The sequence below is a fragment of the Mytilus trossulus genome, chromosome 6, assembly GCF_036588685.1.
Source record: "Mytilus trossulus isolate FHL-02 chromosome 6, PNRI_Mtr1.1.1.hap1, whole genome shotgun sequence".
In the NCBI taxonomy this organism is placed as follows: domain Eukaryota; kingdom Metazoa; phylum Mollusca; class Bivalvia; order Mytilida; family Mytilidae; genus Mytilus; species Mytilus trossulus.
The window spans coordinates 19,304,982-19,327,977 of record NC_086378.1 but is presented as its reverse complement, the minus strand read 5'-3'; the positions used below and the strand labels follow the sequence as shown (position 1 = coordinate 19,327,977).

General features: G+C 31.9%; 1 protein-coding gene across 1 annotated transcript in view; it reads left to right on the top strand.

Annotated features, from left to right (window-relative positions):
- Positions 1 to 22,651, top strand: part of LOC134722388 (uncharacterized) — a 50,819-nt gene extending 28,168 nt beyond the window's left edge. Inside the window, exons 5-8 of the mRNA XM_063586007.1 lie at positions 6,210 to 6,449; positions 9,556 to 9,639; positions 11,490 to 11,516; positions 22,545 to 22,651. Coding sequence (XP_063442077.1) covers positions 6,210 to 6,449; positions 9,556 to 9,639; positions 11,490 to 11,516; positions 22,545 to 22,651 — 458 coding nt within the window. The remainder of the gene's footprint in view (positions 1 to 6,209; positions 6,450 to 9,555; positions 9,640 to 11,489; positions 11,517 to 22,544) is intronic.
- The last annotated feature ends 345 nt before the right edge of the window (positions 22,652 to 22,996 follow it).

The following is a 22,996-nucleotide window of genomic DNA, read 5'->3' as shown; positions in this document are numbered from 1 at the left end:
AACACGTCATGGCACTGTTGAAATTAGAATATAACTCTGTTTTGAAAGATTATTTTTTTTTGCAATGGTGCATGTATCGAATTTAACTTATACGCTCAAACTAAGTTTTTATTGAGAAATAATAGATAGATATATTTACAAAAGTATATTTTTCTGCGTTTCGTAGTATAGTAGAAAAATAATGTTTTGCACGGTTCATCAAGATTAAGTGTAGTCACGTGTTCAGAATGCCTAATGTCAAGGGTTTTTTTATGGTTTGGCGCCAAATGTATTGTCCGTGTTATAGTCTTCATTCTAGCTGTGGACGTTCGATAGTAAACCACAAATTACAAGTGTATATAGTTATATATTACGGATAACAAATGTGTCGAGGTTTGGATAACAACACAGAGATGTCAGTTTATATTCAGGAAACTGCCGGGGTATATACGACGTTTTTATACCCAATTGGAACTTCATAAACGTCGGAAATGGTGTCGGCATTACCTCGAGTCACAGGTTTCCATGAACTAAGTTATTTTTTTATGGTTTTTCCTGGGTAGCATACATCACTAATGACGGAGATGAAGATTCAAGGAATATAACTGTTTGGCTTTATAAATATGTTGATTTGAGCGTCACTGATGAGTCTTATGTAGACGAAACGCGCGTCTGGCGTACTTAATCATAATACTGGTACCTTTGATAACTATTTTATATTGTTTATGAAATAGACAAATCTGTTAGTCTAATTTGTCATTTGTGATTGATGTATTGTAATAAATATATGTCGTCACATTATGTCAGATTATATAATATTAAATGCCGGCTAGTTCGTCCGTACGGCAAATGCAATATATATTTGTTGAGTTATTATTTAGATTTATATAGTTTAAGTATAGTTCAATTTGTATTTGGTATACTGGTCAGTCAACATTGAGTATGTTTGGTATATCCAGTTTGGTATAGTAAATACCAATATTTTTCATATTGATCTATACATTTTGTATAATTTTGTCGGTCGTTGTTCTTATTATTTGAAAACAAACTGCTTTTTAAAATCGAAAGCACTCCCCTTTTTGTAAAGTGGCGTACGTTTACTAGGAAAACTCATTCAATATTTATATAAAAGTTGAATAAGGGAGAAAATCAATCGTTCTACTGCAAAAAGTGTATTTAAATTGGAATTGAACATTCAACTTCGGTTTTCCTTAAAAACGGTAAGTGAATCATACGTTTTTTGATTGAGTTAAGTCTGCCAATTGATATTTTATCGTATGTTTTTCTATGTTGTAATGTTATGCTATTGTTTCAGAAAAAGGGAGAAGGTTTGGATCCATTAAAACGTTTAATCCCGCTGCAAATGTTTGCACCTGTCCTAGTCAGGAATCTGATGTACAGTAGTTGTCGTTTGTTTATGTAATATATACGTGTTTCTCGTTTCTCCTTTTGTTTATATAGATTAGACCGTTGGTTTTCCCGTTTGAATGGTTTTACACTAGTAATTTTTGGGCCCTTTATAGCTTGTTGTTCGGTGTGATCACCTGTCCTAGTCAGGAATCTGATGTACAGTAGTTGTCGTTTGTTTATGTAATATATACGTGTTTCTCGTTTCTCGTTTTGTTTATATAGATTAGACCGTTGGTTTTCCCGTTTGAATGGTTTTACACTAGTAATTTTGGGGCCCTTTATAGCTTGTTGTTCGGTGTGAGCCAAGGCTCCGTTTTGAAGGCCGTACTTTAACCTATAATGGTTTACTTTTTAAATTGTTATTTGGATGGAGAGTTGTCTCATTGGCACTCACACCACATCTTCCTATATCTATTTGAACTTGATTTCTTAAAAACTACACCATATTTTCGTTTGCCGACCAAATTTTACAGTACATTTTCAAATCGAATGATTTATGATATAGTCAATTATTATTTGTGATTAAAAAAAAACAGATTTTGATCACCGCCCAATAATGCTGGTTGTTTTCGTATGAACTCATCCATATTTAAATTTCGAAATCATTTTGCTGTTACTAAAAAGAATCTAGTTCTTGTTTACTCATGTTGTAAATTGGCATCCACTCATAATTTTCTTCATACTGATAAGATAAATAAGTGGTTTCTATTTATTTTGTTTTGAGTGAATAGGGAAGATAATAAGTTACTTCCGGTGGCATAAATGTTACTTCCGGTCTTTTTTCTAGTCTTTAATGGTAAGTTAATGTATCTTAATTACAAAACAAATAGATTACATTAAAAAGTCCAAAAAGGCTACTTCCGGTTTTCTCAAGGTCACTTCCGGTTGTCTTTTTTTTAGAGTCGTATGTCTCTCCACCTTTTTTCAAATGTCTTTATAATGAACCAAGTTGAAGTAATAATCAATTAACCTTACATTTAGAAATTTCAGGGACACTAACTCCTTTTAGATGCCATGGGATTTTTTCAGACCAAATGTAACATAACTTCATTACAATTAAGCAAACATTTTACACTTACTTCTTTACATATATCTGTAAAAGTGTTGGAGAAAATGCAAAAAAAAGTAAAAGTCACCATTGAGAACTTGATCTTAACCTTTGAACTTGACCTCATTTTTGAAGCAAGAACCCAGGGGCTTCAAATAGAAATGTTTCAGGGTTATGCGGTAAACGGTTTATGAGTTAAAACAAATTTATTTGGTAACAGTAGATAACTCCTATTAAATTTCATCGAATCGCTACGATCCACATTTTTCAATATTGTTTTTGTTACAAAGGAGATGCACATATTCAATAAACAGTTACTACGGAGATAACTGTTACAAAGAAAATGGTTCGGCTTAGCAGGGTGAAATTAAAAAGCAAATACACTATACGATGCAATATAAGAAATATCTAAGCGACATATTGTGAAACAAACATGTATTACATGAACAAAATTGGGTGGAAGAATAATAATAAGATATTCAGAAAAATACGATAGGTCTTTCCACAGAAAAGTTGAAAGACCTAATTAAAGAGTCTTTCCACATCAATTTTCGAAGTTATTAAAAATTAGCTAGTTCCGGTTTAGTTAAAGTTAAAAATGGCATCCAATTATAAATTTTATTCATACTGATGTAATAAATAAATGTGTGTTTATACTATTGAGAGAATTAAGGGCGATAGTGTGCTACTTCCGGTGAAGTAAAGTATCACTCCTGCTCTATATAATAGCTTCTTTGAGATGGTTAGCGCTATTAAACCAGGTTTAATCCACCATTTTCTACATTTGAAAATGCCTGTTCCAAGTCAGGAATGTGACAGTTCTTGTCCATTTGTTTTGAATGCGTTTTGTTATTTGACTTTGCCATGTGATTATGGACTTTCCGAATGGATTTTCCTCTAAGTTCAATTTTGGTGATTTTACTCTTTTTTTTCACACTGATTCAAAAAATATATATAGTTTCCATATAATTTAGCCTAATGCCAGAGGATAATTGGCCACTTTCGGTTTATCAAAAGTAACTTCTAGTCTTAAGTGATACTTGAATTATTTAAATATATGGATTCTGAGTTCTTTTTCATAAAAAAAAGTGCAAAATGGCTACTTCCCGTTTGACTGAAAGTCACTTCCGGTTTTCATTTTTCTAGGTCTTATGCCACCCAACCTTTTGTTTAAGTTCATATGGCTTTATAATGAACCAAGTTAAAGTAACAATCAATTAACCTTATAATTAGACATTTTAGGGCGTTAACTTCTTTAAGATGCCATGAGATTTTTTCAAAACAAATGTAGCTTATCTTTATTACAATGAAGCAAACATTTTGCGCTTGTTCTTTTATATATATCTTTTAAAGTGTTGGTGAAAATGGAAAAAGAAAAGTCAAATTTAAGAACTTGACTTTGACCTTTGGCCGTGACTTCATTTTCTACGTCAGGACCTAGGGGGCCTCTAATAAAAAGATTTAAGGGTTATATGGTTAACGGTTTATGCGTAAAAAAAACATACCAACAAATAAATTGGTAAAGGTAGATAACTCCTTTAATTCGCTTCGATCCAAATTATATAAAAATCATTGTGGATGTAACGAACAATATAGATAAAGAATTTTGTAGATATTTTGTTTATATTACGAATGAGATGCACTCACTTGATAAACAGTGAATATGGAGATAAATATTAAAGAAAAGTGGAAAGACCAAATAAAACAGGCGAGCTATTTCAGCGTGTTCACTCTTGTTTACCCCAACATAAATCATTCTTTGCAAAGAGCTGCAAAAACCAAATATATCGCCTAGATCCAGTTTTGAATGATGAAATTTATATATTCTTGAACCAAAATTCATCTCCTGCACACTTTAAAGTACCTTATATTATTAGAAATTATTTTATTTCCTTGTAGATAACTATAACATATCATATCTGCTATAAGAAAATTCAAGTAGCAACATAATGGAAGCCAGTTGATCATTATAATTAATTAGGTATTATGTTCTTTTGTGATTGAAATTGACCAATTTATACTCATGCAAAAAAGTATTGCAACACAAAATTGAAATTTAAATTAAAAAATCACTCTTTATTTTTTTTGTGATATAGTCTTTTGAAATAGAACTAGTTAAACATTATCTAAATGTCACCAGTGTTTCATCAATAAATATCGACTCGATAAGTTTGTATCTGCACATGCAGCTACTGTACTCGTAAACAGTAAAACAGACGTTTTTATCCTCATTGTTTTCAACACTTTAAATAACAAAATTTATAAAGTTATGTGATAGACATCTTGTAATTGGTCATCCACAACTCATAACTGCAGCAATATGGCAGATAATCAGCATGAGAGAATCAGGTATGTCGCTGTGACAATTGCACGTATTTTCGGTCATCACCATTCCACTATAGGTCGTTTTTGAAGGATAAAAATCAGGCAACAAACGATGTTAAAGACCTTCCGAGATCAAGAAGACCCTCTATACCATTTGTAAGGAAAATCAAGCATATTGAAGGTTGGTCAGAAGGAAACCCATTGCAAATAATAAAATCCTAAAAAGAGAGTGATGACCATACATAAGCCTTTAAACAAGAACTGTTTCGGGGACCTTTGCATACGAACAGACACACAGTTACCCGTATCCAAAGAGCTCGACTTATTTGGTAATTAGAATCGTGGAGGACGATCCATTGTTCCAATGAAATTCGGTTTATCTACCTTGGCCCGATCGTAGCCCGAATTTGACCCATATCGAGCATATATGGGACACTATTGGTTCTAAAGTGTACGAAAGGACACTCCAGTTGAAACACGTCATGAAATAAACAATTATACCCTTCGTCAGGAATGGTTGCTGCTACCTTAGCAACAAATTAGTCGACTTATGGCAGGAATCAGAAGACTTTAAGATGCGGTTATCCGTTTGAATAGAAGCTGCGCACAAAGTACTAATTCTTTGGCGTATAACGATCAACCATAATGTGAACAATCATCTGAAGAATAATTTTGAAATGTCTGACAATGTAAAGTTCAACTACAGTTAAAGTTGTAAAATGCATTTTTTTGTACAAAAAAACACTTTATTTTGTTATAAAAATTTTGGTTAGATAAAACATTTTTTTTCATACATTTTTTTTTCGTTTTAATGCCAATGTTATCATTAACTACGTTTCAATATTGTTTTACCAATATTTTATCATATTCCATCCAAAATAAACGCTGATTTTTCAAGTTTTAAAACATCAAGGTGTTGCAATACTTTTTTCCATGTGTATATAATTAAGTCTACTTTAAAGCTGGGGTTACTGTACTGAGAAATTTCATTTATCTTTCTAATAAAAATAACCGGTCGATCGTCTTGAATGAAGGGTTTTGCCTTGTATAAAATCCTTGCGATGACATTTACATTATGAACATTAATGAAACAATATTTACTTTGATTGAGTATGGCCAAAACAAGTTCGTGCAATTATTTTATTGGCAGGATATAGATACAATCTATCGTCTTGTACGTTTCCTTTATCAATAGACCATTTTGGTGACTTGATGAAGAAGTTTTCCCTGAGATAAAATCTGATTCTCATTGACAATGTTTCTACACCCATGGTAGAGTTAATGGTCGAAATCAGATTTTCAAGCAATATGCATTGGTCGTTACACTCATAAAATGATAGCAATCTGTCAAATATGCTGTTTTGTCAATTAAACGATTAAAACAGCGTATATCAATTTTCTATCGCAGTTGTATTAAAATATATTATATATGCATTGTGTATTTCAGATGACTTGCTGAACGTCGAACCTGGCCATAAAATAACATTGCCAACAATATTGACGTTAGGTAATCAGATTGATCAGTCTATACCATCTATACAATGGTTTCATAAAAAAGAGAAATTTGTGAATCCAGGACTATATTTTAACACCATTGTAACATGGGCTACTTATGGTGTATACAAAATCGAAATGAAGTTAAATGATCTTGGAATAATGATTCGGATAGAGAACATGCGTGTTACAGGTATGAAACATTTTTCTTGGATTGATAAGTTAAAAAGATGCAAACATATATTAATTGTTTTAACAACAAATAAGTATTCCTTATTTTTCAGATTACTTGTTACAATTTTACTTTATTTTTATTGTCCAAGCTTCTATAAAGTATCCGTATGAATACTTTTTGAGTATCCTTAAATATTGCATACCTTATTAAAATAAAAGTATATACAATCGGAAATTTTACAAAACAGTGTCAACTTAATATTCCAATAGTATCGGAAATAATATTTTTCAAACCGGAAGTAACAAATTATCTCCCTTATTTAAAAAAATATTGAAGAGAAAACATATATTTTTGTCGAGCCTTCGACTTTAGTCGAAAAAGCGAGACTAAATAAAGGCAACAGTAGTAAACCGCTGTTCAAAACTCATAAATTAATGGACAAAAAACAAAATCGGGGTATCAAACTAAAACCGAGGGAAACGCATTAAGCGATCCTACATTCCGTCGTCGGCGGCGTCAACAAATATTCACTCTGTGGTTAAAGTTTTTGAAATTTTTATAACTTTCTTAAACTATACTGGATTTCTACCAAACTTTGCTAGAAGCTTGTTAATGATCCTAAGATAGTATCCAGAAGTAAATTTTTACTATAAATGGACTTAGTTTTTTCTGCGGGGAAACACAACATTCACTCTGTGGTTAAAATGTTTAGAATTTTTATAACTTTCTCAAACTATCCTGGGTTTGTACCAAACTTGGATAGAAGCTTGTTTATGATCATAAAATAGTATCCAGAAGTAGATTTTCTAAAAATAAAAATTCCATTTTTTCCGTATTTTACTTATAAATGGACTTAGTTTTTTTCTGCGAGGAAACATAACATTCACTCTGTGGTTAAAGTTTTTAGAATTTTAATAACTTTCTTAAACTATCCTGGGTTTGTACCAAACCTGGACAGAAGCTTGTTTATGATCATAAGGTTGTACCCAGAAGTAAAGTAAAGTAAAAGATTACTCCGTTTTTTCTGTAATTTACTTTTAAATGGATTTAGATTTTCTTATAATCATAAAATAGTAACAAAAGGAATATTTTTATTGATTTTTTTCCTCATTGTTGTTGAGCCTGCGATTTACAGCAAAAATAGGCGAGACACTGGGTTCCGCGGAACCCTTACATTTTTTTTAATCAGTGTACAATAGGCTATCATTTGAAGATTGCAATGACATTTTAAACCTAATTGTGCTTTTTTCATATTTGAGTACATGTTTTTAATGGAAAGACCTTCAATTGTTCTCTGAACAATGTCTTTTATATTATTAGCTCTTTCCACTTTTCTGTGGAAAGACCTTTTGTATTTCTTCTGATCATCATTATTATTATTTTATTTATTTTCGCCACATTCTCCTCTTATATTTAATGCGTTTCCCTCAGTTTTGGTTTGTTGCCCCGATTTTGTTTTTTGTCCATGGATTTATGAGTTTTGAACAGCGGTATACTACTGTTGCCTTTCTTTATCTGAAACTTTTGTTTCGCAATAAAATTATGTCGCTTAGATATTTCTTATATTGTATCGCACAGTTTACAAAGCAAGATCGCGATAAAAGTTTATTTTTACAGATTGTTCGTTACATCCTCAGAAATATATCCACTAAGTAATATGTATATTCCTTTATAAATATCAGCGACCTTCACCAAGTCACTGTGACATATGGCATTGAGTAAATTATCTGTGACTGAACCTTGACAAGCAACCATTTCAATGTTAATCACACCGTCATTGTCAGATTTTTACAACATCATGTTGGCACTGTAAGTTATAGACAAAGGTTCAAAAGACTTGTTTGTGGTTGTTCTGAAGCCAGCCCATTTAATCTTGACCCCACAACTTAGACACTGTCCTCCAAGTGGTCGTGTTAGTTTTCGAACATTGGTCCGTCAACATCAGCATAACAGCCAGGCACCGTATATTCAGGTTTCAAAGGGCTCTCATTTTACTTCATTTGCGAGTATGGTCACGTAAAAGATATCTTGTAGATTTCGAAAAAGAGCAGGCTAATGCCGCTACAAGGCAGCACTCGCACACGCAAAGTGAAAAGGGATTAATACAAGTTGAATTTTTTCCCAATCCACTATAAATAAATATGTTTAAACTAAACAAATGGCTAATGATCATCGACTCTGGAACACGAGGCATTTGAAAAATGTTCCTAGGTCAGATGAGAGTCGGTTTCTGTTACGACCAATATACGATTTTGATTGGGAAATAAAACTGCCTATGACCAACGACTGCATTCGTTGCTGGTGGTGTTAAAGTAAGAGGTTTCTTCTCATGCTGTTGTAAGCTGAGTGTGCATATTCTGAGGGGTAAAATGAGCAGAAAGACATACAGGGATTTGGTGCTTAGAAACATCGAAGTCCCTCGTTTCGATCATCCGCCACTTGCGTCGAGCCCCTTGTACATAACACTAACTAACGCTAGGCCACACAGGGCAAGGATTGTTCCTCGATTACAAAGAGTAAGAAACCATTGGCACTATTTTTGGCCATCCATATCTCCAGGCATGAACCCTATCGAACATGTCTGAAATGTCATTGGCAGAATTCTCAATCGCAGAGATCCAGCTTTGAAAAATATTACCAATGTAAGAGGGGCAATTGTTGATGAATGGAATAAATTTGCTCAACTAAATCTGAGAAGGCTTGCACAGAGTATCGGACGTCATGTTATTAAACTGTACAGGAAGAGAGCCTGAGAGGTGTTTACACATTATATTGACTCAAATATTGACATTAAATTTGTCGAACATTCGTAAGATTATTTGTAGAGACTGTTAATGATATTGTGCGATTAATTGTTGTATGGTTTATTTATGGTATATGTTAGCAAAATTGCTACATGAACATGAATATTTTCTCTTTTTCGAGGATAAACTAGCTTCGATGCAATACAAATTTTATGAATGAATGCTTGTTTGAGTTTTATCATATGTGATATAACATTCGTGAACGCAAATGTATGTATATATAGTCAAATCACAATACATTATGGGCTCTACAAGTCCTTCTGCAAGATACCATTTAAGGTTGATGTTAAACTTAAAATTAAGATTTTTTTAATCAACAGCTAGAAATTGGACGGGAACAGTGATTATTGTTGTTGTCAACGTTTCATTGGTTGTGATTGGTGGAGTTGTTGTAGAATATAATAGTAAGGCAGTTTAATTTAGCTTTTTGTATAATCGTTTTTTATTTATTTGATGAATACAAATAAAATGCTACTACCATTCAAGCTAGTATACAAATTACCTTTTAACAGAAGCAGCATTTAAAAGTTTTGGTTGAATTATGATTGTCCTATATTGATTTAGTTGTAAATACTTTCTTTAAAACGTTTCAACTTTTCATTTAAAAATCAAATATTTGAGAAAAACATGAGCGCCCTGTTTTTGTGTGTTCTATGATAGTATTATGTACCAAGAGCATGAAAGTCTCAATAAATTTGTGCTTCGTTCTTTCTTAAGCTCACCTGGCCCAAAAGGCCAGGTGAGCTTATGCCATCACTTGGCGTCCTTCGTCATCCGTCGTCTGTCTTCTGTCGTCGTAAACTATTTCAAGAATTTTCTCCTCTGAAACTACTGGGCCAAATACTTCCACACTTTACCTGAATGTTTCTTACGGTATCTAGTTAATAAATTGTATCCGAAGTTTTGATCTATTAACAAACATGGTCGCCATTGCTAAAATTGAACATAGGGGTCAAATGCAGTTTTTGGCTTATACCTCAAAAACGAAAGCATTTAGAGCAAATCTGACGGGGTACATATGTTCATGAGGTCAAAATCTATCAGCCCTAAAATTTTCAGATGAATCAAACAACCCTTTGTTGGATTGCTGCCACTTAATTGGTAATTTTAAGGAAATTTTGCAGTTTTTTTGGTCATTATCTTGAATATTATTATAGATAAAGATAAACTGTAAACAGTAAAAATGATCAGCAAAGTAAGATCTACAAATAAGTTAATATGACCAAATTTGTCAATTGACCCCTTAAGGTGTTATTGTCCTTTAATGACAATTTTTCACAATTTGTTCAACATATTTGCTAACTTTAAAAAATCTTCTCCTCTAAAACTACTCAACCAAACTCAACCAAACTTAAACTGAATGATCAGTAGGGTGTATAAATTAAGTTTGTTTTATTTTCTATTTCGTCAAAAAACATGGCCGTCATGGCTAAAAATAGAACACAGGGTAAAATGCAGGTTTTGGCTTATATCTCAAAAACTCCAGCATTTAGAGCAAATAAGACAAGAAGTTAAAGTATTTATTAGGTCAATGTCTACCTTTCCTGAAATTTTCAGCCGAATTGAGTAACTGGTTTTTGAGGTATGATACCCCTGAATTGATGATTTCAAAGAAACTTTGCAGTTTTTGGTTATTATCTTGAATATTATTATAGATACAGATAAACTGTTCATAGCAAAAATGTTAAGCAAAGTAAGATCTACAAATAAGTCAATTTGACCAAAATTGTCAATTGACCCCTTAAGGTGTTATTGCCCTTTAAAGACTTTTAACACAATTTGTTCATCATATTGACTTACTTTTAAAAATCTTCTCCTTTGAAACTGCTGTATCAATTTCAGCCAAACTTAGGCTAAATGTGTTTCAGAGTATCTAGCATAAATTTTATATTTTATTTCTTTGTATGTCAAGAAGCATAGCTCCTATGGCTAAAATAGAACATTTTTTGCTTTTGATGAAAATAGGACGATTCAAAGAACATTTAAATAAATTGAAAAGCCAAAATAATCATTGATGAGATATTTAACAAAAACAAATAAGGTGAGCGATTCAGGCTCTTGAGAGCCTCTTGTTTGTTTTGCCTAAATTTAATTAATTGTGTGCTCAGAAGGAGGAATAACCAGAACCGCTTGAACATTGCGTCATTCCAATATTTACAGTGACTTATTTATTTGTTATTTATAATTGTATAATTTCACAAATCTAAACAAGTACTTTTTTCATACTACAACCAACATATACTGACTTTTGTAGGGTCAACAGATGGATTTTGTGTCAGTGGTAAGTAATGACGAATATTAAAGACTATATTGCATTCGAAAACAGGCCATATGCTTATACAATACCAACGAAATGTCATATCCTTCGACAGTGGGGTATTATTGAAATATATAAGGGTGGTGTGTCTTTTAAATGCGTTATTTTTACCCCAAGAATCAAGTGCAATTGTTTTAAATCAAAAACTGTAATCTAAATATATATTCGAAAAGTGTAATAGAATAATTTTGATAGGAAATCTGAAAAATTGTGCACCCAAACTGCAAAAAAAAAAATATTTGTTTGACAACTCGGCTGTATTAGGTCTAACTTAGGTCTAGAAAATAAAGCGCATTGTCTGACAAAATATATTTGATATTTAGATGAAGCATGTGCTTTATGTTTCTTGTCCTGATGGTGATAAGATATAACCATTATCTTATCTTATCTAATTTATTTTATCAAACTGTGTGACGACAATCGAATTTGACGAAGCTCATGCCGACGACATAAAAAGAACGCTTATACGGAAATTTAAATATTTTCAAATGTTTCTTACTAGTCATGTTTTTATTTACGATTCATTATGCAAATAATAATTTGTGGATTTCAGCTTGAAAGAATGATTTGTTGAAACAAATTTACCCCGTTTTAATTTGTATTTAAATATGGAAGAAATCAAGTGTAGTTTCCTGTACATTCATTCATTCATATCTTTAATTCCTCATAAAAGTAAATACGCAAAAGATAATATGTAAATGACTTTTTATACAAGCGATATTTAAAACATTGTATCAGTGACCCATCATGTAGTGGCACATATAACAACACTGTCTAAGAGATCGACATTATTCTGCTACAAACTGGATACGTGTGCGTGACACAGCTAAAGAAACTGAACTGATTCATCTATATGTTTAAAATTTGTCAGTGGTATTCGACCGCGTACATTGTAACATTTGAAATAAGATTTTGTCGTCAAAAAATTTGCAGTAAAGCTTCACTGGATACTTTTCATTAAAAATGTCCCACCAAACTTCGCGTTGTGCATTAGTACTTGGGCTATTACAACAAGCGTGTGCATAAACGTCATTTAAAAAATTCCTTGTACATATATCACATTTGTTACTTGTTGTCTTTGGTATTTCAGTAAGTAATTTAGTGATTAATAAAATAGTGGTAAAATTGAAATTGCTTATGTTTTCAAACTGATTTGGAATTTATAATGACAAATGATAGTGTAGGAAAGTCAATTGGTTTGGATTGTGACTATTTCAAGAGGAAAGATATTTACATTGAATGAAATATAATTACAGATCTCTGAAAATTTTAAGTGATCCTCTACTATGTAACCAATAAAACCAATGAAATAAACATGACATGATTGATCATTAAGGTATCACAGTGAATGCTACAACATTACCGTTCTAGTAAAATATATATAAAAATTAGTGTTAAATACAAGAAATTGTAAAATACCTTGAAAATGATAATTAACAAAACATTAGAAAACCAAACGGGACAAATATGTTTAAAACGAATACATAGAATCCATTTTCATTAGACATGTTACGAAAAGGTATATTCTCGACGCTGAGGTTGACAAATTAGACTTTAAATTTGGGGACGGTGTCAAAACATTGATTATAGATTAAAACAGGTAAAATTTAAATTATGTGCGTCTTGGTTAATTCAAATCACATTTATCTAGTACATCATTATGTAACATCCTATATAATTGCTGTTGTGATATGGTTGCTGGCTATCATAAGACATAAGAAAAAAGTGGTGTGTGGCTGAGAGTTATGCATGTTCATTCGATTCTAGATTAATAATATACTATTATATAAAGTAAGCCAGTAAGATATCAGTTTTATTGTTGTATTACAGTTCATGAAAAAATTCAATCTGTCGCTCCACTAATACCGCACAAAATTACACAGTCTGATTAAACTTATCTTTCGATTTTTTTTAATCGCCTTAGAGCGTGTTCGACATATACCCGACACTCTGATATACACAAATTCATTATTTTACATTTTCTTCTTTCTGCTCGTGGGCTTGCTCTTAGATAAGGGCGTCTGTAAAGGGTAACAAGGGCGATCAACATGGACAAATTTTATCCGCTAAGATGACGGATATCTGGGTGAAATCTAACTCCAACCTGGTCTAATTGAAGGCAATAGATTATATTGGGCATCATTTTAGTGTCCTAGGAAACCACTACGAACAAATGTTATACTATTTCGTTGTCCACAATCACTTAAGTATGAATGTAATGTCTGCATAAGGTGAGGTTAAGGTGTCAATACAAATTCATGATGCAATGCTTTTAAAACTCAGCTGCAGGGATGTTAAACCGGTGATTAACGAGTCATATTTTCCACAAACCTCTTATCGTTTTGAACATGCATGAAATATTTGCCACTGGACGTTTATCAACCAACATCCAATCAATCACAAACCCCTTATAAAGAAAATGCAAATTGAGCTGAAACTGTTTGAATTAAGACGAAGTTGGAAGGAAATAAAGGAAGAAAATGCATGCCTTCGACGCTATATGACCGGGAGTAAATTTAAAACAAAAACTATAATGTTTCAATTCTTTTGAATTATAGTTCCTTAAAATCATTATGGAATTTATCAATATCTATTTCTTATGTTTCTTTTAATATGGAACAAATGTCATTGATTACTCGTTTCATACGGAATTGCCTCCAAAAGGATGAATGCAGTTTTTAAATAATATTCAATGTATACACAGGTAACCTTTTTCATTTGTGTTTTGACACAGTCCCCTCATTAAAAGTGTAATTTGTCAACCTCAGCGTAGTGAATATACCTTTTCGTAACATGTCTAATATTAAATTATCAGACGACATCGATCACAAAAAGAAGTCTTAAATGTTCAATCAATTAAATTATTTGAGAAGTTGATTATTTGCCATTATCTTAATAACTATAATAGACAAAGAAACCACATGCAGCGAAAATTGCCAGTAATTATATACATGATTTACCAAAAAATTGATATGTTAGATATACATGTACGTTTGATCGAGGGATTCTTTTTTTTTGCCTTTCCTCTTTAATATAATTATGAAGATTTAAAGAGGTTTGATGTTTAAAATAGGCGGAAACCCCGGAACAAAAGAAATTGAACTCTTTGTTAGATAAGGTAAAACAAACCAAATTGGTATATTTGATTTGTTTACATCTGTTTCTATTGGCTTTAACAGTTTATTGGGATTGTATGCATTATATACTTGTTTTACTTGAATTATAGTATGGAGCGTTAAGATAATTATAACTCTCAATTATAGGCATTGTTTTAAAAAAACAGTCTATAGTGTCAGGTTCAAGTTCAAGTGGACCCCTTTTGAACATTAGCATAAATTCCGCCGACAACAAAAGTAGATTGATCTTTCCAAAGCATTCAAAAAATAAGAAATGGACAATAGTTGCATCGATAAGAGAAAGTCGAGTGTACCTTTTTATATATATTCGGACGTGTTTGAGTTGACTATTCTGCCTTGAAAACGTATAAAGCAAAAGTTTTTGATTCATCTTCTCGCTTCTGATTCTATTTCTTTTTTATATATTGAGGCTACAGGTTGACTAAATAACATTGAAAATTCACAGTGCTGAAAAATGAAATATATAAATCAAGTAAAATACTTTTCTAATGAGTCATAACAACAGAGTAGGTGTGTTCGAATAACAATTTTTTTACTAAATGGACCTTAAAACTGCACAACTTTAAAGAAAAAAAACTCCATTTGTGTGTGTGTGTGTCATCTAGAGTGATTAGTCTCAACCCCTAAAAATGTTGCCCTTCCACGAAATATGTTATTAGATTTGTTTTAAATATTTTCAAACTTTTGAAAATTCCATCTGAAAACCAATCAGATAATAGTTTTAAGTTGACTGAATGCATAAAAGTACATTAGATGATGCTCAATATCTAGTAGATACATTTGTCTTTTGAAATACAACTGGCATATAAGGATCTTAATGGTGCTATGTGGATAAATTTGTAGGTTTTCAGGAGCTAAATTGGCAGCACGTCATCCTTACCATAGCTTCCATTTTTTAACCATCGAAAAATTAACGACGTTTTTGGGAGATAATTTTGACGAAGTAAAATCCTGACTGAAAAGGAAGCTTTTAACCGATGGTACCACGTGGTGAATGTGTGAACTAATCGCTTCGAAACTTTTACGAACTGGTTGGCCGTTATGGAAAATATCTGAATATCAAATGACGACGGATATGTTAGAATTAAAGTAAAATTTTGAACCTGTTTTCAATCGAATAAGATTTACTACCAAAATAATAATCACATGAGCAACACGCGGGGTGCCATATTTTGAACAGGATAAGCTTACATTTCCACACATCTGGGATCACCACTGGTTTTTGTGGGGGTCGTGGTGTCCAGTCTTTGATTTTTTAATATTGTTTATTGTAGACTGATTTTAGTCGGGTTTTATTTCGTTTTTTGAGATGCCTTTGTCAGTTCGTCTCTAACTCATTAGTTTGAATATTCTTTGGTGTCTTCTCCCTACATGTATCTATTGTTGAAAGTTTAAGCTCTTCCGCCTATCATCTTGCTATATTCAGGTTTTCGCTTTGTTCTTTTAATTTGATTTACTCTGAGTTTAGTGTTATTAATAGGGTTCGTGTCTCGTGATTAAATGTGAACCAGGAAATTTAAATGTTGAACAAAGTATAAATTTCTCTTAGCTTGAAGGTATTTTTATATAAATCCAGGAAAATAAATGTATACGCAAATACAAAATTTCTGCAATAAACAAAAATTGGTAACCATGAAAATTTATGAACCCAATGAAATTTGAAATGTCTTACTAATTACTTATTAATGTAAACAACTGGAATTGAAGTTACGTTCTTAACTGTGATTTTTGCAAATTATTATTAACAGTCTTGAACCCAAGTAATATTGGCCAATGGACGATGCAAACTTTAACCACGGATTTCTTACTCAAGTTAATAATCTTAAACATAATGATTATTCAAACTTTGACTTATTAATAAGGCAGCAAAATTCAAGGCACAATGAGCTGCAAAAGTTTCTTGTCTGTATCTGATTTCACCATAAATTGATAAAAGGAGAAAAATACAGTCACTGTCGTTTCTCTTATTGAGAGTTAGGATGAAAATGTTTTTTTTTTATTTTATCATTTTTATTTCTATAAATATCAAGCCCTCTACATCCTCTGCTATGGATAAATGTTGATGGTAGTGTATCAATTTAAGCTACTAGTGTTTTAAAAAATAACTACATACAATATGTTGTTTTGTTTGAATGCGGTCTCGTTGATTTATAGTTTTAACTCATCTTATTAGTTCCCTACAGACGAAGTCGCAGGGGACTTTAGGTTTGCACTCCATCCGTCAGTCCGGCAAATCAGTTTTACACACCTTTTTTCTTCGTGCTCGAAGATATCGATTTGATATTTGGTATATTGTTTTAACATGACAAGTTACAGATCAAGTTCAAATTTTGTTACGGTCTGATAATTTTGTGCAGAGTTATGATTTCCTCGGATTTTTTTACGTCATGCTTATAGATATTGATTTAATGATTGGTACATTGTTTTATCATTAAAAGTTGCATATCAAGCTCGAATTTTGTTCCGGTCTGATAATTTTGTGCAGAGTTATGGTCCTTGAACTTAGAAAATTCACTCAGATATTCAGTTTTCTGCACTTCGTTTTGTCATGCTTGGAAATTAATTTATCATGACAAGATACATTGATTATACTCATTTCCAAATAAATAAATGTTGGTGACATACAATTTGATAAGAATTCGTATACAGGTCAAGGAAAATGATATATTGGAAATCCTTCCATGACTAAATACTGCCTTTATTACATATAGTTATAATCGTGCAGTCAGCATTTAGAAGGATATATTTTTTTATGTAACAATTTACGTTATCAAAAAAAAAAATCAAAGTGTAAATAAAAATTGCCAAATAATAACCATTTTGCAATAATTTTCAACACATTTCAATATTTCAAGAAGAAAAACCAGTCAAAAGGAAAATAATGTTCCCGTCGTAAAATATATGTTCCAATGAGAAGAAAAAAATGTTCCCATAAGAAGACAACATTGTTTTCATAGGAAGACAAAATTGTTTCCATAGGAAGAATAAATGTTCCCATGGTAATAAACTATTTACTAATGTTTCGATGGGAACTTTAACATTCCCATATACATTTCTCATGGGAACTTTGATTTTTCCCATGAGAACTTCTAATATTCCAATGGGAATTTTCAAATTATCCATGGGAAATGATCTTTTAATCCCTTGTAGAGACAACAGTGACAGCAGTGACATGATTGAACATATGGAAAAATATTATTTTTATCATCTTTCATTCGACCAAAAAATATTGGTGTTACCTTATAAAACAACAAAGTCAGATTTGCCAATTCTGGAATGGCAAATGTGTCTCGCACAGTGTTTTAACCGTACCTGAGAGATTGTGTTCGTAAATTTATATTTACAAACGCAGATATATTCAGTAAGATTTTTTTTTATTAGCGATACACGCCTCTAGGTTATCAGGGCATTAGGCTATTATATTCCCATACTTTTAAATCTGTCAGTTCTAATTGTTAATTTTGCTACGTCTAAATGCAGTCATATCATGCATATTGATGACGAGAACATTTTTTACAATTACAACTGTAGGTAGTTTGCCTAGCAAAATTCAACATACGGAACCCTGGGGTAGATGTTGAAAGTTCTTTAGTATCCCTAGATCTTGGCAATCTCCCCCCAAGAGGCAACATATGTGTTCACCTCGCGTGGCCAAATGAGCGACCCACTTAAGTAAGGTTTACTGTCGGAGCAAGACTTGTATACTCTGCAATTTTTTTTTTAAACTGCTTCTTAAACATCATGGTATATGTTTGTAATCTACACATAGATGAACCCAACATATGTTTTAATCATATATTCCAATTTCATATACTTAGTGTCTAACCTTAGTAAATGGTTTTCACAATGTATGCGACATCAATAAAAAACATTCTTTTATTAATATATGTACATAGTCCATCAGCTAGTTCTCAAAAGCGCTCTAGTTAAGGAGTTTGTGTTACACCCCAGGGTACCGCGATTTTTTTTGATAGAATTCAACTTCATTATCTTATAGATAAAATACAAGGTGTTAGACTAAAAAAAAAGTGTCCAAAAGAGGTTTTAAAACGTCCCTTTCAATGGTCGCCTCATTTAGCAATCACGACTAAGCAATTTTGAATTATTTTTTTTATATAAAGCGACTAAAAAAAATAAAGTATAAATGTAAACAACTAAAACAAATACAAAACTCTCATATTTAATGTTACTCTGAAGATTTTTTGTTTTAAAAAAATGTTTTTTTTACATTACAAACAATCCGATTTTTTGGGTTAAAATTAAGGCGTATTTTTTCCTTTCATAAAGAAATTCGTTATACATTTACCCGTTTTAGTTAATTAAACTTTAGAAATAATCATTATACAATGTTTCAATCATTTGCAGTATTTATATATCGTCTAAAATATGAAATATTTGAAAAAAATATATGTACGTGCAAGTACTCGTTAAATTACGGAAATCATCAAATTACCGTCTTTGATTCAGTATACAACATATACAATGCATTCACACAAAAGGATTATCAATTTGCAACTGATAACACATATTTAAATGTCGATTTATGATGTTTTGGTGAGACAAATTATTTTATAAAGTGAATGTGTAACAAAATATTACTGAAAAAGTACAAATTAAGGTGGGTTTTTTTTGCGTTCAGAAAAGGTGCACTCTATCAAACTCAATAAAAGTGTGCTTGATTACATTTTGTGTTTTAGCTATGTAGTGATTGACTTAAGATTATTAAAATATTCAATCGACAAACATCGCTTTGAATGAACGTCAAATAGTCAGTTATGAGAATTGGCCATACTTTTTACGTTCTTAGGTTTCTAAGAGATACAAAAAGAGTTGGCTTTGTTGTTTTCAGTTTAAATAAAGATTCTTTTAAGCGTTGGTTGTTAAAAGTACATGAAATTGTTATCAGAGGTACCAAAATTATAACTTTAGTATGCCAGACGCGCGTTTCGTCTACATAAGACTCATCAGTGACGCTCATATCAAAATATTTGTAAAGCCAAACAAGAACAAAGTTGAAGAGCATTGAGAATCCAAAATTCCAAAAAGTTGTGCCAAATACGGCTAAGGTAGTCTATGTCTGGGATAAGAACATCCTTAGTTTTTCGAACAAATCAAAGTTTTATAAACAGGAAATTTATATCAATGACCATATTATTGATATTCATGTAAACACAGATTGTTGACTACTGGGCTGGTGATACCCTCGGGGACGAAACGTCCACCAGCAGTGGAAAGAGCTTCAATATCCTTAAAATGCGAGATTTGGTAGGAATGGGTAACCCTGAAACATCCGCACAAAAAGATCTTTAAAAAACTCGAATGAAGCGAGACAAAACTGATGTTATGAAATTGTTTCAGACACTGCAAAGCTGGCCAAATCCATTTGAAACATCTGAGCAGTTTTATGGCTTGATCTCGGGTTCTGTGTCTTCTTCGGAATTAATGTGCAACTTTCTAAACGCGTATGAAAAGGGAAAGTTTGCTTCAAAAATTTTAATTAATGAACGGCTTATACAAAAGTCAACCGATATCTTCAAAACAATTAAAGATTATCATTGCTTACATTTAAAAAAAGGAAATAAAAGACAAGCAGTTAATGGCTGATTAAAACAACAAAACATTGAGGCAGATGAAAAAAATGTCGCCTGCTTGTCATAGCCCAGACAAGATAGTTGGTTGCGCAAAAGGCTCTCTAGTTTGAATTAGGTCCTCTTCCAATGTATCTTGCAAACTTTGATGGTTCACATGTTATGAAAAATTAAAATATGTCCTGAGTGGTCTTTTAGAAAATGGTCATTCCTTAGGAAAGCATGTGGATATTTGATGACATGGCAGTTATTCAACCGATTACTAGGATACCAATCACTTTTTTTTATTTGGCATTTGTTATTTTAAAAACCATCCTTTAAGTTTCGAAAAGAGGTCCCGCATTGATTTTGTCACTGATTAGTATCCCACAATATCCATTAAAAAATTAAAACAGCAGGTCCTTGGGAGGGCAAATCATTACCATAAGTTCTAGACCATCACAATCGTGTTTTTGGGAATGGACGAAATGTTTGTTAGTTGGGGAAAACAAAGTTGCTCTTGTTGAATTCGTTGGTTCGGAAAAGAGTAAATAATCCTATAGATTTACACGTGAATGTATTGATTTATTTGTATCACATGGAAGTATGTGCCACAAAATAAATGTTGGAAATGAAATAGCGTAGAAAGGCTTTATCTTATAATCAAACAGGAAGAAGCCGATTACAAAATGTTTCTTAATGCAAAAATATGCAGCTGACAAAAGTTAAGACTCCATTGTTATAAAACCTTCTGACATTGATGTGGAAGTATTGGCTTACTATTTTCACAGTTGCATATCAATTCTAACATTGTTAGATTGGTGAGAATGTTTGTAGAAAACAGCCAGGATTTCACGGCAGTACAGGTTGTGATTAAGTAAGTGTTTTGTCTGGTAAAGGAAAAAAAAGCAAAGTATTCGGCTTTCTGACACGTTATGTGTTTTCGAAAGGTCTATTCCATCGTGGTGAAATCTTTGAAGAGGTTGACGAAGAGTTGGCAAAACACTCGAGAGGTTTAAGTGTTCTATATATAGCTACGAAATTAAAAATATCGATGAATAAAGATCAGAACGTTTTGAAATGCAACCAAAAAAAGATTTATTGTCATCTACTGCCCCCAACAAAAGATGCAATGTTAAAGCACATTAAACCATCCAACTTCCAGGCGAAGATTTGGAAATAGGCTCTTAAACACAACACTGGTCTGTTGCTAGACAACTATAGTTGTATTGTTTAGAACGATTTGATCAGTATCAATTGGCTTGACCAACCACCAGCGTTAGATGCTTTAATAATTCTGAAGTGCTGTTCATTTAAAGCTGGTTGTGCAAACAACGGATGTTCATGTGTTCAACAAGGTTTATCCTGACCAGATACCTGTATGTAAATGCTCGAAAGCTTGTAGATATAAGGATTATCAAAACGTTGATATTGCTAACGATGACGACGAATATGATGGAAATGATGATAATGATAATTCGGTAGATGCAGGTGACTAAACTGATGATGATTCTATGGATTGACCTTCTGCGTAACCTTAAAATGTAGTGATTCGGTTGATAAAAAAAATTAAAAAGATAGAGATCTAGAAACCCTGACAGTTTTGTGTGTTTTAATATGTAAGTTATTTCATGAATATGATGTATAAATTTGTGACAGAATCGTGCATTTCTAGTTGCCTATGTTTGTGTCTGTCGTTGATTCTATGTTTTTGTTTTTTTTACCTTAGAATGGTTTTTTTCAACAGCCTTTACATTGTAGTTACATTATGCTCTATGTTTCAATATAAAAAATATACCATTTTATCAAGAAAATTAGTACTTTTGCTTCTTTTTATTCAAAATCATGAATTTGGGAAATTACCCTCCCCCTTTTTTCTTGGTCCTCCACGATTTAAAAATAAATTGAAAATTAGCCTGCGTTTTAATAAGATATAATTTGTTCCATTTAATAAAAAGAATAGTACTGAATTATTGGTTATTTTTACATTTTTCTGTAAATATGTGCAAAACAAAATTTTTGATATACCCTTAAATAAGTCCCCTTTTAACCCCTTTTGGACACTTTTTCAAAAGTCTAACACCTCTTAAAATATTCTTCATATATTACTCTTTAAATTTATACCAAAAAATTGCGGTACCCTGGGGTGTAACACAGAATTGAAATTTTGCCCTACCAGCTGATGGACTAACACCTTCAAACAGTAGTAAACGAGATCTGATTAATACTTATTTCTATTGCATTCAATTAGTATTTTTGTGTTTTCATCAAATTCTTTCTTTTTGCAGGCACAATCGTCATTATCATATTTGTGGTACCTATTTTTGTCTACTGCATTCCGGTAGTCTGTTTTATCTACGTTTTCTTTATAAAGAGACCAGGTAATAATTTATAGACATAATAACTTAAAATGACACAAGGATAAGAAACAAAACAGTATTACCATAAAAAATATGCAAAATAATAAGCGATTGTAACGCAAACGTTAGAAATATAAAAAAAAAAACACACAGGACAATACATCAATAGACAACCCGGTCAGGCAAAATTATTAAAAAAAAACCCATCTAGATCGCAACATACAGTGTCAAACAACAATTAAGTAGTCATACAATATTTAAAGATCTAAATAACCAAAATCTGGACGAGATTATTCAATATAGATTACAACAAATCACCTTGCCTTTTGACATTCCATATAAAAAGTGATCGTATTCTATTTGGTTTTATGAGTTGAATG